This window comes from Eubalaena glacialis, chromosome 1 (genome assembly GCF_028564815.1).
Source record: "Eubalaena glacialis isolate mEubGla1 chromosome 1, mEubGla1.1.hap2.+ XY, whole genome shotgun sequence".
Lineage (NCBI taxonomy): Eukaryota > Metazoa > Chordata > Mammalia > Artiodactyla > Balaenidae > Eubalaena > Eubalaena glacialis.
Window position 1 is genome coordinate 218,212,148 of NC_083716.1, and position 16,342 is coordinate 218,228,489.

At 35.7% G+C, this 16,342-nt stretch overlaps 1 protein-coding gene across 1 annotated transcript in view; it reads right to left on the minus strand.

Moving 5' to 3' along the window:
- ABCA12 (ATP binding cassette subfamily A member 12) overlaps positions 1 to 16,342 on the minus strand; it is a 190,507-nt gene that overhangs the window by 7,884 nt on the left and 166,281 nt on the right. Inside the window, exons 40-50 of the mRNA XM_061204760.1 lie at positions 13,906 to 13,960; positions 13,159 to 13,336; positions 11,581 to 11,696; positions 10,409 to 10,568; positions 8,960 to 9,213; positions 6,721 to 6,925; positions 5,718 to 5,827; positions 5,279 to 5,420; positions 4,223 to 4,357; positions 2,177 to 2,280; positions 720 to 812 (exon numbers count right to left, since the gene is read on the minus strand). Coding sequence (XP_061060743.1) covers positions 720 to 812; positions 2,177 to 2,280; positions 4,223 to 4,357; positions 5,279 to 5,420; positions 5,718 to 5,827; positions 6,721 to 6,925; positions 8,960 to 9,213; positions 10,409 to 10,568; positions 11,581 to 11,696; positions 13,159 to 13,336; positions 13,906 to 13,960 — 1,552 coding nt within the window. The remainder of the gene's footprint in view (positions 1 to 719; positions 813 to 2,176; positions 2,281 to 4,222; positions 4,358 to 5,278; positions 5,421 to 5,717; positions 5,828 to 6,720; positions 6,926 to 8,959; positions 9,214 to 10,408; positions 10,569 to 11,580; positions 11,697 to 13,158; positions 13,337 to 13,905; positions 13,961 to 16,342) is intronic.

Here is a 16,342-nt window from a genome sequence, read left to right on the forward strand (position 1 = left end):
CTTCTAGTAGTCTCTTAGGATGCTTTGTATTTCTGCGGTGTCTGTTGTAACTTCTCCTTTTTCATTCTAACTTTATTCATTTGAGTTCTCTCCCTCTTTTTCTTGATGAGTCTGGCTAATGGTTTATCAATTTTGTTTATCTTCTCAAAGAACCAGCTTTTAGTTTTATTGATCTTTGCTATTGTTTTCTTTGTTTCTATTTCATTTATTTCTGCTCTGGTCTTTATGATTTCTTTCCTTCTGCTAACTTTGGGTTTTGTTTGTTCTTCTTTCTCTAGTTCCTTTAGGTGTCAGGTTAGATTGTTTATTTGAGATTTTTCTTGTTTCTTGAGGTAGGCTTGTATAGCTATATACTTCCCTCTTAGAACTGCTTTTGCTGCATCCCATAGGTTTTGGATCATTGTGTTTTCATTGTCATTTGTCACCGAGATAACTCTTGAAACTGCTTTCTGAGAGTATTTTGGTTGGGGAATAATAATAATAATAATGATATTATTATTATTAGCTTTTAGGCCTTCCAGGTTTTGGGGTTATTAATTAAAAAAAATTCAATCCTCAGTACTATAATTTAACTTTAAGGTGAATCAGTGATTAGTTTCTCCATTCCAGTTTTACTACTCATTGTAGGATGGGCTGCTGAGATAATCCCTGAAGGTGAGTATAGTACTGGTAGATTGATTACCCTACACCATGGGTTAAACAATACATTTGTTCCTCACCTGCTCTTAATATGCTGCAATGATCCAATACACTGGAACCTTCCATTCACCATAATGGCCAACCTGGTACAGAGAGCTTCACATTCCTCCATGCTGGAAGACAGAATCATGTCAGCATTCCGGGCACAGAAAATTGGTTTAAGTTCATGAGCATAAGCTTAACTTTTTTCATTATGGCACCTTAGAAACACTGTTTGAGTATTTGAGTTCCTTAAAATGTCCTTTCCCTTGAAGAACAAAAAAATCTTTTAACATATAAATTAAATGTCTTCACATAGGGTTTATTACTGTTTCTTCTCAAACTTGAGGCCATCTCTCTCACCTGGATTGCCCACTCTATCAAACACAGTATTTCTTTTAAGCTCTTTCAAACTTTGACTCAAGACCTACATTTTGTAAGAAATGTTTCCAGAATAATACTAAGCTGTTTTCATTACGCCTTATACTCTGTATTCAGTTGGCTTTTATGCTTTTGTGTTTATAACTAGTTAACCTGTACTGGATTATATAATTCTAATTTCATGGACGATGATAACTGGAGGAGATCTTAGGTATCACCCTGTCCACTTAATACAAAAGTTAATGGAAATTAGGGGAGTTTGGGGGAGAATGGATACATGTATATGTATGGTTGAGTCCCTTTGCTGTGCACCTGAATCTATCACAATGTTATTAATCGGCTATACTCCAATATAAAATAAAAAGTTAAAAAAAAAGTTAATGGAAATTAAATGATTGGCTTCAGAACATATACTGTGCTAGGGCAAGGCTAGTATATAGGATATAAACAAGTCTCTTGATTCTAAACATACCTAGTTCTTTTTTCTACTATATGATCATTATAACAAAAGGATGAACTTAACATAAGGCCGACCTTGTAAGAAAGGCACAGAGAAAATACTTCAGTAGCTTTTTTACCTAATTGATTGGAAGGGTCTACTTCATGGAGAAGGCTTGTGAACTAGTTCTTAAAGGACTAGTAAGATTAGAATCTGGAGAGATTTTGTGAAAAGATCAACTCCAGTAGAAGGCGCAGCCAAAGAAAGCGCACGTGATAGGAAAGGGCAGTGAGTGTAAACGGAACCACGAGTCATTCAGATTGACAGATAGGAGAGGGTGTCATAGGAAAAAAAGACTAGAAGTTTAGACGGGGCCAGATAATAAAAGGCCTTGCATACTAAGCCGAAAAATGCTGAATTTTATGTGATAGGCAATAGGGAGGCATAGTTGAATTAAGAGGGCCATAAGTTATGGGAAATATGTTTTTTAAATGATTGCTTAGGCCCTGTCCCACCACAGGAGCTGGAGTCTCACCATGAAACCTTCCGGACTTGCTCCTTTGACTGTGAACATAAAATACTTTAATCCAATTGCGGAATTCACTATCAGTATATATTACACGGGATTACCTTTCCCGTCTCTCATCCTAACATCGTGTCATCTGACCCTCAGTTTACCTGTGAGAAGTGAGGATGACGGAACATTTATTCTGTACTTCTTCTGAAATGATCTTCCAGAGGTGCCGTTTTGATTTAGGATCCATCCCAGAGCTTGGCTCATCCTTATTAGAAAGTTACAAGAAGAATTTATCAAATTAATTAAATTTTGATGAGGTTCTTTACATGAATCATTGCATCTCACTTGCCTAGAACAGAAATCACTTTTCCAGGTCACGTGACTAACTTGTTTTATACTTAATAGGCTTCTTTCTGCTGCTGTCAAAAAGCTCAAAATTAATCATTTAAAATTGTCAATCTGTGTTAAAAAGTGTCTCAGTGAAGTTGTACTCTTACTTTACACTTGTCTCTCATATTTCTTTGGAAAAAATTCTGCTTCAATTACTGACAAAGCAAGAATTTTTACATTTAATACGATATTGTCACATATATATTTGAAGCTACATCAGCAAGACTGCTACCTTGCTCCTGATGGCAGAATTGTGGCTGTGAGTGAGAGATAATATGTTATGTGAAGCACAGAGAATTCAATTTGATTTGTTTTTGTTAATATGATAGAGGTGTATTTTCAGTTTTATGTTATTAATTGAAATTTAATACTCCTTGGGGAAATAAAAGTAAGATTTGTAGAAATTGCCAAATAGAAAGATATAAATTACATTTTAAAGTAAACGATGTTTAGAAAAATTATTCAGACATAAAATTAGAAATGCAGCAATGAAAAACCTAAACAAGCAATAGTAAATCCTGACAGATGATTAAAAAACCAAATTATAGGTAGAGATTAGGTAAAAATTAAAAACATATGTCTGAAATGGAAAGTATATACATAGGATCATCAGAGGTTTATTTTTATAGCAAGGGGTTAAATTTAAATTTAAAGAAAGAAATGAGTGTTAATTTGGGGAAACAGTAAAGGTTATATTGTCACTGTTCCTATTTTTGAAGACAATGGCATTACAGTAAATATATATAAAAGAAAATACGGTATCTTTCTCTCATAGCCTGATTTCAGTTCAGCTCATTAATACATAATATTTGCATACAGCTTTTAACATTTTAAAGTACTTTACATCTGTTATCTCACAGGGGTGCCTAAAGATTGTTTTCTTCAATTTAAGGGACACTTATACAATAGAATTCCATTATGAGCATCGATTGGCAGGGATATAATGCATTATAAGCTTCCGGTATTATAGAGAGATGGGTTGTGCATTACTCTAACTGGGCAGTTTAAATGATTTGATCCTCCATATTACTTAATCTCTGGAATAATGTGATGATTTATAACTGGTGATTTTATTGCATATAGTTAAGCCTCTTTTGGAGTTTGGAAGTCCTTGAATGGAGGGGATCTTCCAAAATAAGGGCAAGCTTATTTCTCTGAAATAAACACTTTTCACAGTGTTTGGCCTGGGGAGCAGAATGCTATGTCACTCCTAGTGTAATTTATATTTCCAGATGATCAATTTAATTTTTCAGCTCTTAATCAAAATATAAATGTGACATGTATTTCTTGCCTCCAAAAAATTCAGATAAAGTAGAATGGCATATTGTCAAGATTGCGTCTCAAGCTAGGTAACTCATATTTTTAAGCAACAAGGAAATAACATTTTAGCACAGCATGTTGTCCTCAAATGTGTATTTCCTTTTTGGTAGAAGTTGGAAAATGTGTTAGTTCACCTGATCAGTCACTAATAGAACTGATTTCTTCAATAACTGGGAATCAAATTCTGTCATAATTTTACTTACTCATTTGAATATCCTGACTTTGTTTCAGCTACTTCCGATTCCCATGTTTCCTCTGAAACCGACTGAGCCATAGCTTCAGACAAAAACATTTTTGAGGGCATATTTTTGTGGCAACAAATTATCTGATATAAATTCCCTTAGTGAGACAATATATGTAAAGTGTTTTACAAAATAACTAGCATATAGTGAGACCTCAGTAAATGTTTATTGCAATAATGATAATGAACTGTTACACACACTATTGGATATGTGGTTCTAATTAGGTAGTAGCCTTTTTCACAATGATTCTCTTACCAGCAACAGTATGGAAGGTTTCCCTATCAAGGCCAGTGCAGTGGATAATTTTCTTTTTGTGCCATAACTACACATAGAGGTAGTTTTGTCCTTGTAGGGCATCAGGTAAAGCCTCCTAAGGAGTTTATGAACAGTCTGTGGGTGGAAAAGAGGACTTAAGTTGATTTTCCCTTGCCAAAACCCTTAAAGCATTAAACGGGAAAAAAGCTACTTGTGAAAAGAAAGTTTTATAATGAAGAAACACATTCCTGAAAAAATTAAAACATTTAAATTCAACATAAATTTTAGTTTATTTTCAAAGGTCCACTTAAAAATTAATAGTTCAGGGACTTCCCTGGTGGCGCAGTGGTTAAGAATCTTCCTGCCAATGCAGGGGACACGTGTTTGAGCCCTGGTCTGGGAAGATCCCACATGCCGCGGAGCAACTAAGCCTGTGCGCCACAACTACTGAGCCTGCGCTCTAGGGCCCGCGCACCACAACTACTGATCCCAGGTGCTGCAACTACTGAAGCCCGCGCGCCTAGAGCCCATGCTCCACAACAAGAGAAGCCACCGCAATGAGAAGCCTGCGCACCGCAACGAAGAATAGCCCCTGCTCAACGCAACTAGAGAAAGCCTGCACGCAGCAAAGAAGACTCAATGCAGCCAAAAAATAAAAAAAAATTAAAAAAAAAGAAATATAAAAAATCAAATTGGAAGCTATTCTATTTTACTTGGGCATTTTGTAGGTAATTCCATGTTTCAGTACTTACCTGAACACTAAAGGATATACAGGCATCACCAAACATGGCTCAACCCAGAGCCTAAGGCAAATGTCATTCTTTATTTGATAGTTTTTAAAAGACAACTGAACAAACATGGGCCAAGATGTTTCTAAAGTCGAGTTCATAGGTTCATTTATGATATACACAATCAAGCTAATACTGCCTCAATTATCACTGTCAGGAGAAGAATGTCATAATTTTCCAGATGTCAACTTGGTCTCGAGGGTGGGTGTGTGGGAAGCAGAAATAATAATGGTTTTCAAATGAACTAGTTTTTCACACTTATACTCACTTCTTTAATGTCTTTTTCTGGAATTCCATGTATCCTAGCATAGAAATACAAATGTTCTTCCACGGTTACCAGGTCATCCAAAGCATCTTCCTGAGGACAGTAGCCAATTAATGAGCTGTGAGAGTCCACGTGAGTCAGAGACCTGAATTGAAAGAATCAAAAACACAAATGACTTTGAGAAGATGTTTCCCTCTTAGTCCTCAGATGTTGGGAAGGTAGCTCTATTTGGGTCATGGTGATTGGTGAGTCTGGTAAAAAGAGGTAAAAACAATCCCACCATCATAGTCATACTTAAAGGTTTAAAAATTTCCACTCGAGTAGCTGTTTTTCCTCTAAGGATTTAATAATAAAACCACAAAATAACATAAAGAGTTCATTTTAATTATTTTTCTCATTTAACTATGTTGTGTTCAGTAATTTGAAGCATTTGTTTTCACACCCAAACTTATTTCTGATCAGAATGTTTCCACTTGTAGGAATTATGTCTCCAGTCAGCATCTTGAAGATGGTGGTCTTTCCTGCTCCATTCACCCCAAGAAGGCCAAAGCACTGGTTTGAGGGAGAAAAAAAAAAGATGTAAACTTTAATTCAAACCAAAGACATGGTACTATTATATCTCTTTTCTTCTTCTCCTTGGGTGAAATAAATTACCAAGAAAAATAAATCACTTGAATTACTCATGGATATTGCAGTGCTTTGTTGGCACTGGATAAAACTTTCTCTTTTAAAACAATTAGGTACTTAAGTATCTTTTTTCCTTTAATCATCTGAACATTTTACATATACATAGGACTTGTTTTACATACTATATTATAGCACACCTCTGTGTGACATGATAGAATACCCAAGTCAGATATGCTAACCTGACAAAGTAATTATATTTATAGATTTCAAATTATTCACACAAAATCACAACTTTACTGAATAAGCTACTGAAGCGATAATCTCTTTATGTGGTAGAATAAACCTGATGCATTTAGTTTGCAGCCAGGCTCGGAAAAAAGGGAAATGTCCACATTCTTCTTCTCCTTTCAAAGCTGCCTTACTATTGTTTCTATGAAAACAGCAAGAATATGAATATGAATGCAGTTCTAGTACCTCACTTGCGACAACTGATTTCTTTATGCTGTCTTTTGAAGAGCCCTGGAAACTAAGAGTTGAAAAGAGCACCCTGCATAGACTTCTTGACTGGAAGTCCACTCAGGGAGGATAGTAACTTGGGAGGGGGCTCAGGACTGGGTGTGTGGTGAGTCCTCCCCGCCAAAACGAAGACTTACGGGGTAAGTAACACATAGACACATGTAAATTACATATATAGAATCCATCAAAATATTCAGAGGTTGACTTTCATATTTCTAGAAAAAAATTAAGGAAAGATAAAGATTTTTGCCACTTACCATGTCAATACAAAGGATAGCTAGAAACAAAACACTATTCCTCACCTCCCCAGCAGGTATCCCAATGCTGATGTTGTTTACAGCTATAATCTTTTTGTGGATAAGGTGGTAGGTCTTTGTAAGACGATGGAGTTGGACCAGGTCATATTCATTCACACCATTCTCAACTCTAAACCTCTCAGCCCACACATCTTCATCTTCAACTATTGTCTCAATAACAGGTGAAGAATGAAATTTTTTGAAGCAGAGTCTAAAAAATGGGCCCAATGATTCTGCATCAATGACTTTGAAATGGTACCACTCAGTTTTGACATATTTTAATAAGTTCTCACTTCATTAAAAGTGGGCTATCACATACTAGGTTTCTTTTAAATTTTTTATGCATTATGGTACTCAAATAACTTAAAAATTAGTATGGATGCTCTTTACAATATTTGTTATAATATTTGGGAAACAGCTTTTGCTTTCCATGACTTAAATGCTTACAGATCCACTATTAAAAGTCAGAATTTTAATTTCAGTAACTAAGGAAATTAGTTTGGGTTTGAAAGTTACTGCCTAACAGAGAGACTAGAGTCATTAGTAAGACTCAACACTTTACAAGCCCATGATCAATGATCACCTTTTTTAAATCCTCTCTATTTCTTCTTTTGTCATCACGATATGAATGTTATTCTACAGTCTTTTTACTGTGAATGTCTTACCTAGGATCTAGCCAATATATTAAGGTTATCAGTCCTGAAAACTCACGAAATCTCAAACCCACTTCAGTATCTTGCCTAATGAATACCAAAGCAAACCAAACCAACAAATCAATTCAGGTCTTCCTCCCAATGTCCCCTGTTTCTTTTAATGATACCCCCCGAGATTCCAATTGTGATGTTTTCTTTGAAAACATCCCCATTCCAAAATCCACTCATGCAGTCAGACTCCTAGCACTGGAAATGCCTTATAACAGCCAGTCATCTATCATTTTCTGACTTTTTCTATTACCATCACAGGCTTTCATTTTTTTTTCACACAGATTTATCCAAGAACCTCAAACTGGTCCAGCGTCTCTGACTCTTCCCTTACAGTATGCACTGTCTCCACAAAAATCACAGCTCCTAAAGCACCATTTGATCCTGTTGGTGTCTGTTCAAAAACCTTTAATGTGCTACTATTTGTTTCTTGAATAAAGTCCAAGCTATCGCTTTTTAACCAATCAGTAGACTCCATAATTTTCCAACCCCATGCTTTAGCTCCTACTCTTTCATTACATCTAGTCTATGCTCTAGTCAAATTGTATTACTCATTTCTCAAATATGCCTCAAGATTTTTCTATCTTTGCTCTTGTCTTTCCTTTCATTATTATTAACTTAAATCTTATTTTTCAATAGGTGATACATGCACTTCATGTATTAAAATTAAAATGGTACTGAAGAATATTTAGTGAAAAGTTAAGTCTCCTTCAACCATATACAGTTTTTTAACAGAGGCACTCATAATTAGAAATAATCTATGCATATGTATGCATAAGTAATATATATTCCTTTTTTAAAACTCAAATTGTAATATACTTCATTTATAGTTCTGAACTTGCATTTCTCACTTAATAAATATTAGAAGTAATCCCAAACATTACATAGTGAACTGCATCATTCTTTCTAATGGCTGCATAGTGTTTCATTGATAAATTATACATATAATTCATTTAACCAGCTCCCAAATGAAGGACATTTAGGTTGTTTTCATTCTTTTGCTATTAGGAATTCTTTTGCTATGATGAGTAACTTTATACATACACAATTCTGCATATGTGTTAGCATATCCATTGGAAAAATTCCTGGAAGTAGAATTGTTGGGTCAATGGTATGTGTATTTTTATTTATGATTTTGTCCTCACTTTACTCAATCTTCTTTTCCCAAATCCATTGCTAATATTCTACATACTCAATTCTCTTTCCCCACTTCTACTTTCTATTCTTCCAAACACAACTCAAAGACTACATCTTTTGTTTATGTACATATTTTCTCTCTACCACTGAATCTTGATCTCTTGGAGGCTAACAATTGTGCTTATTTAATTTTACTCCCTCACTTTACAATACCTGCAGAGCCACAGTAAAGTCTGATAACTATTTACTGAATTAAGTAGATTGTGAATTATGTTACAATTTTTAAAAGTTTTTTGAGCAAAACATTTCCATATTACTAATTGAAAAGCTTAGACTACTGACCCCTCTCTGAATATTTTGAATTGAGTTTTGTCATGGATGTCAAACACTGTTTTCATTGTATTTACCTGAGTTTATTTATTAGCCACTCATTGATTAAAAGTCGCAAGAAAAAGAACATGGTTCCTTGAGAAACCAAAGCCACAAACATTGCACCTAGTTTATCCATCTCAAAGGTTTCACTTGGATATTCCACTCCATATGCTTTTAAGAAGTCTAGGACTGACTGTTGTTGAGAAAGTTCAATCAAACCATAGCCAAAACAGAACTGCGGGAAAATCAGGAAAATGCGCTTGAGGGTTTCAGAAATAAGTTCTAAAGTCTGAAATAAAAGAAATAAAAATAAAGCTCAGTGTTAGCCTTCCAACAAATTGACAAAAAATTGAAACTAGATGTAGATAAATATTGAAACCTGAGAAGCTTATCTAGATTGGCAATTGTTTCACATGCATACTGAATTTACATATAAACATTTACTATAACCAAATGGTGGAGATTTATTACTAAAATACAAGCCAAAAAGGATTTTATATATATATATTTGAGATGGTCTAAGGTGTCAGGCCAAACCCTGGGGGCAGAATCACTTTTAGACCTGCCTTAGGTCCTAGGAATGTAGTGACAGCCAGGGTGCTAGGGTCTGATAGAGTATCTATGGGTAGGTGTCTGAGTAAAGGAGGGATTTAGTACAGTAAAGTTTCAGAACCTAAGGTAATTCCTACTAGAAGAGGGAATAAAATGGTAAAATGATATGGAAGGAGAGACAACCTATCTCAACGAGGAGCAAATGGCTCATTTTCACGTTATTCACGCTTGGGACCAACCACTTGCACCTCATGAATTTTCTTCTTCCTCCTGGAGTGTGCTTGTCTATTCCTCACTTCATTTTCTTTCTATTCTTTTCCATTCAGTTGTCCAGCACTGAGTGTGCTTGTCTATTCTTCACTTCATTTTCTTTCTATTCTTTTCCATTCAATTGCCCAGCACTGGTAGGGCTTCCCTTGTCACCAATCATGACTGTTAGCTCTGAATGGAAAGTGATGCTTACAATGAAGTAGACTCCAATACATGACTGAAAGGGAATGAATCAGGTTTTTTCTCTATGTATGTTCAAATGAATCTTAACCCATAGTCATATAACTAAGCCATTGTCCTTGTCCCTACCATACCATAACAATTTGTTAATGAGTAAAAAGTTTAGCTGACTGATTGGTTGCATGGTTTTTGTAGTGCCATACAAGGTATCTGACTGAATGTATCTCCATTTACCTACTCAAGCCCTATCAAATGTCAATAGTTTTGACACTGCATAAATATAATCATAGACATTAACCTAGATGGAACCTAAAAAGAATTTTAAAATGCCATAGTTTCCCCTCTACTATATTTAATAGAATCAAATGAAATTCCCCTATTCTATTTAGAGAATGCAAAATACAGAAAATCTTTCCACCTTGGAACATGTTGAAGCATTTGATACAATAACTGAAGTTTAGCAGACTAATAAAGGACCTTACCATATCATTAGGCTTTTCCTTGGAAAGGAAGTACACCACCGACAGGGAAACAATGGAATTGATGCCAAAAAAAAGGTTGATGCAGACATAAGTGATGAAAGCCACTCCTGTTTCATGGAAGAGCCCAGCCAGCAAGTACATCCAAGAAAATGTGGCATACCTTTATGTTAATAACACTAAGAATTAAAATCATGCCATAATTATTCTTTTACTAAATAAATAACTTCGATAGTGTTCCAAAGTGAAAATAAACATTAGAGATCAGTTGTCAAGCCTTGTAGTTAGATCTCTCTTTTATCCCTCTTTTTAACAACAGCCAAAAAAAAAAAAGTGAAGCACGCTTTTTAAATGACAGTAAAGGTCTTTTAAGGACTCTTGAGTAGTCATTACAATTACAAATTAATTTTTCCTGGAGATGGTGTTACCCCACCCAGGCAAGACATTTTTTTTTGGCTCAGAAATGTGAGTTTAATAGATATATCTTATAATTTAAAGTTGAGAAAAAAAATGACATTGTCAGCTAGCTAAGCAGACAGAGTATGCTTAGAAGCTGCATGTCCTGTTTTGAGCAAATACTTGAGCAACCTTTGGGGTAATGAAGTAGAACTAGAGACAGAGAGATCCTTCATCAGCTACAACTGCTAACTAAATGGATACTACCCATTCATTCAGGGCAGAAAGAACTGCTACGGTAAGTATTGGTTATATCAAACTGTATTACCTGTATTAATTACCCTAATTCAGAAACAATATTATGTGTGTTCTTAGGCATCGATAAAAATAAATATACATGAATATATTTACTTTTTAATGCCTTATATATTTATATACACTCACAACTTGTTAATACATAAATTCATACATGTATACACATTTTTCTGATCATTCTAAGGCCTCCACTTTTACGTGAATTAAATTACATATGTAAATTGTTAAGTGTGACAGTCAGCACCCAGTAAGTGCTCATTAATGACAGGTATTCTGTTAACAACAACAACATTAATTTTCACAAGTATTACACTTTACAGACTATGGACAGCAGGTGTAATGTATTGTTAGTCATTACTCATGGCTAATGAAACCCCAAGACAATTGTAAATTAGCTACTGAGATTTAGGTCCTGTTTGTATCTAGGAGCATTTAATTCTGTTAATTCTTTCACTGCAGCTTACCCAAACAACAGAAGTAGGAGAGATACAGCGCTTAGGTTGTTTTCACTGTAGAAGGCAGGTATCTTGAAAATTGCAATGACACCAATTGAAAATGCTACAGGCACCAAATAGAAGGCCTATGGGAATATGTAAAACTACGTTTAATACATGGCAAATATTTTTTAAAAAATCAATAGCCCATCTAGTTTAAAACTGTAACAAATTGAACTAGAAACACTTGAAGAAATGAAGTTTTATCTATGTTCTTGTTGCTTGTAACATTCAGTTCATTTTACATTGATTTCACTCTAGAATTTGTCTCCTGCAATATGAGGTCAAGCCAGTCTCCATCTTTATAGAGACACTAACAGTCCCTGGTGTTCCTCCCTCCAGGCTTTGAGACTTGGGATCATTTGGTGACAAAGGTTCAGTGAGAAAGATAAGACAGCAAGGTATCTTTGTATTCGATTCAGCCCTCAAAGTATTGATTTCATTTTGAACGCTGGAACTCTCTCAGATGGTTGATTTCTAAGGCTTGGTTATCAGTGAGAGCCACCCTGTGCAAAACAGCAGGGCAGTGGGTACCACACATTCTTGGAATCACAAGGATATGAACAAAGAATTCAGTGTTTCATCAGCAAGCAGAAATAGTAAATGCTGAGGGTTTGCAGCAAGATGTACACAATGAAAGAGATGGGAATTTGATTAGGGAGGAAAATCTCCTAAAATTGGAATGAGAACCAGAATCTAAGTAGTAAGTAGCCCTTCAAAGAAGTGTGTAGTTTAAGCTTTCTTGACATATTAAAGCTCCTATTAAGTCCAGAGGAATCATTACCATTTTTTTTTTAGATTTGACTTCTACAACAATCGCATTTCAGACCTCACTGGATACATTAACCAAACGGATAGGCAGTTAATTACTCTCCAACCCTGCAAGCCAATGACAATTTCACCATAATCACCAGGCAAATACATACCCATCCTGGGCTTTTGGCCATACTGACACATTTGGAGTCAAGAAAAACCATCTGAATTTGGGACCATTTTATGCAAATAAGAGAGCTATCAATTAAATTCACCTTTTATTTTCCCTACTAATCTCTAATGTGTCATTCAGCAGAGGCTACTACTTCGAATTTTTCACTATTAGTTGATTAAATTTTTATAAGCTTGCTTATGTGGTACCACTGGGCAAGGCTATTCTGCTCCTAAGCTTCCATTTCTCCACAGTAGTGGTTCTCAAACTTCAATGTGCTTAAAATAACTTGGGGGAGCGGTTGTTAAAAATGCATATTCTCCATGCTCCACTCCCAAGATATGGACCTCTTAAGTCTGGAGTGAGGACCAGCAATCTGGATTCTAACAAATGTCCTGGGGAATCTAATATAGAAGGTCCTCAGACCACAGAGATAAGGGCAAGGCAGGTGGATTTCTCTTTCTTCCAGCCACTGGATGAATATAAGCCTGATGCAATTTTTTTCTTAATTTATTGTCTTTGTGGTAATAATCTGAACAAACCAGGTCAAATAAATCTCAAATATAAAATTGTCTTCTACCCAAATCGGTCCTGTCTTTCTTGCAAAGACACAAGTTACTCACCATGTCATAAATGAAGTTTGTTACCCAGTAGCATGTGACACCAATGCCTGAAATGTGCTGCAGCTGCTTGGCTTTGGTCTGATGCTCCCGTACAACATAGGTGACAAAGCTGGCAGTGGTGACAGAGTAGCCCAGCAGGATGGAGAGTGCCACTAAAATATCGATTAAGCTGCTCATTCTACATTGAGCAATAGGGAGAGGAGAGCACACATAAGTTTTGGGAACTCTTTTCTTTTCAGAAAGATTCATGGCTAAAGCCATCAACAAAACAGTGCAAGAGCTGGCTGTGACACAAATAAGTCTTCTTGCAAGGCAGCCAGATAATATCTTCTACATGACTTGGCTGTGACCCTGGGATAAATGTAGCTTGAGTGCATCTGAATTGATGAGGGATATTTGATGGAAAAACCTCAGTCTCCAAGGGCTACAGGGTGTATGCAAGAGATATAGTTCTTGAGCATAGAAATCGTACTTAAATGCTATGCAGGGAAGTTGAAATGATGAAACACTTATGCACTTGACTTACAAAAGCAGGAGATTCTGTGAATCTACAGTCAACAAGCTCTACTTGGCAACCTCACTCTACACACTTTCAGAAACCTCCTTTTATCCCAGTGAGTGACTTATATTACCAGCTCTTCTAGATTGACATTCATTCAGATACAACTGTGATTTCCAATTATAGCACTTTATACAAAAGCTCAATAAGCCAAGGAGAAAAGAGTCATGCCATATATGTCTGCTTACGTGGCTTGTTCTTGGTCTTGCACTCCTGGATAAGGATGGCTATACAGGATGATACCTTAAAGAAGAGATGGTTCTTTTCATTAGTAGGTATTCAGTTAATCGGGAATACCAATTTTTATGCACACTACTATATATAAAATAGACAACTAATAAGAACCTGCTGTACAGCACAGGGAACTCTACTCAATACTCTGTAATGGCCTATGTGGGAAAAGAATCTAAAAAAAAATGAGAAAGTGGATATATGTATATGTATAACTGATTCACTGTGCTGTACACCTGAAACTAACACAAAATCAACTATACTCCAATAAAAATTTTAAAAAAAGAAGTACCAATTTTTATTATTTATTTATTTATTTACTTATTTAACATCTTTTTGGAGTATAATTGCTTTACAATGGTGTGTTAGTTTCTGCTGTATAACAAAGTGAATCAGCTATACATATACATATATCCCCATATCTCCTCCCTCTTGTGTCTCCCTCCCACCCTCCCTATCCCACCCCTCTAGGTGGTCACAAAGCACGGAGCTGATCTCCCTGTGCTGTGTGGCTGCTTCCCACTTAAAGAATTTTATTTTGGGGATACTCCTTTAAAGGAAAATGATGTCCCCCCCACCCCTCCCCCCACCCCCGCCAATCTCATCAATACCACACAATTGATGGTATTCACACACACACAAAAAGCCCAAAACAGTTTTTCACACTGTGCATGGAATTTTGGGGGAAGGGGCAAGAATTTACACTTCTTATATAGCATGTTTCTCCTCTACTACATTTAAGTCATTGTTTTCCAGTTTCTTATCTCCACCTGGTAATATGGATGTTTGTATTCAGTAGCACTTTAGAAATGCATGACATTTAAAGAAGCACCTCAAAGGGAGACCAATTATATGAGGCTCTCCTAAAGAACAGACATTTTCCACCCCCATCCCTCTTCATTGTGCTATTGGCTGCCGTAGGGAAATATTGTAGCCTGAGAGGATCCCTTCTCCTCCTTTACTGCTTCTGAGATGCCTATTGTTCTAGAACTCTACCAAGAGTAGAGCTTGGGAGCTTCAGCCACTCTGAAGGGATTGTCACTGAGACATAAAGATCCAAAACGATTCAGAGAAACTAGCTGGCTCCAGAAAAGTAGTCACTTAATTCCAATGCAGTCCTAAATTATTTGTACCTCCAAGGGTTGGTTATACTTTCTGAGTATAAGTGTAAGCAAGGTTCTTTCCTCCCTTTTCTTACAGGACGTTGGTTAGCCAGAGTCAAAATGGGCTGACAAGTTTCGCAAAGGGCCACGGTGTGAAGGCAAAGCCTATACTGTCTGAGTAACTTTGGAAAAGAACAGTAAGGGTAGGAGCGAGGATATCCCTTAAGTACTTTTTCCTATAAAGTCATAAGCTGAACAAGAACTTTCTCACTACTGCTCATATAGTATATGTTCATTATATTAGGATATTAAGGCCCTTTGATAGCACCCAAATATTATAGATTATTCTAAAGTTCTATTATTTCCATTAACTTAAATTTATAATTTTTATTAAGTAGAGTGTGACATATTTTGAGGTTGAAATCTGCAATTGTTATATATTGAAGAAAAAATATAATATATAGTTAAATCAAAACAAAGAAACCACCAGCAACAATAATCAATTTGACCTATAATTTTAATCACATCATTGGGGGAATGCACTTCTCTTATCTTTTGTGTAAATTAATGGGCTCTCTTTTTACTGAGATTCAATTTTCTTTGGGTCCTACTTAAACCTTGTTGCTGGATTATAACATAGGCAAGGGGAAAACATTTCTCTTAGTCCTGATCTGTATTTCAGAATCAAGAAATACTCTATTTCACCAGAGGAATCTTTACAAATACACTTACTCCAATATGAAAAATGTTGCTAAACCAATTTTTTTTTACAGATCTTTAGCAGAAACATCAAGTACATGTATTAGGGTTTGGAATCTATATCACAATCTTTTCTGTGGGTTCTACAGCATCCAGCATAATGTCTTAAGTACAGTGACTAGTCAATGAATGCTTATTGACTCGAATAAAATCTTAAAATTTCAATTATTTCCCCCATATACAATACACATTAAAAAGAATACACTTTCTGTTATTTCTACATGTGTAAACCTAAAATGAGTAACTTCCCATTGACCACTGCTAGTAATGCAATAAGAATAAACATTAGGGTGGAGGGAACAATGTGTCAATATTTTTGGAAAAAAGCCTGGTTGTGTAGCATTTGTTAGTGAAAACAAGTAAATCTGTATTCTAGGGGAAGAAAGAACAGAACTTCCAGGTTAAATTAACCACTAGAGGGAACCACATGAATATAACAGATATTGACATTGCAAAGGAAAGCTAATTAAAAGATTTTTATTAGCATGTTAAAATTCAAAGAGAATCAATTTTACAGCTAAAGCAAAATCTC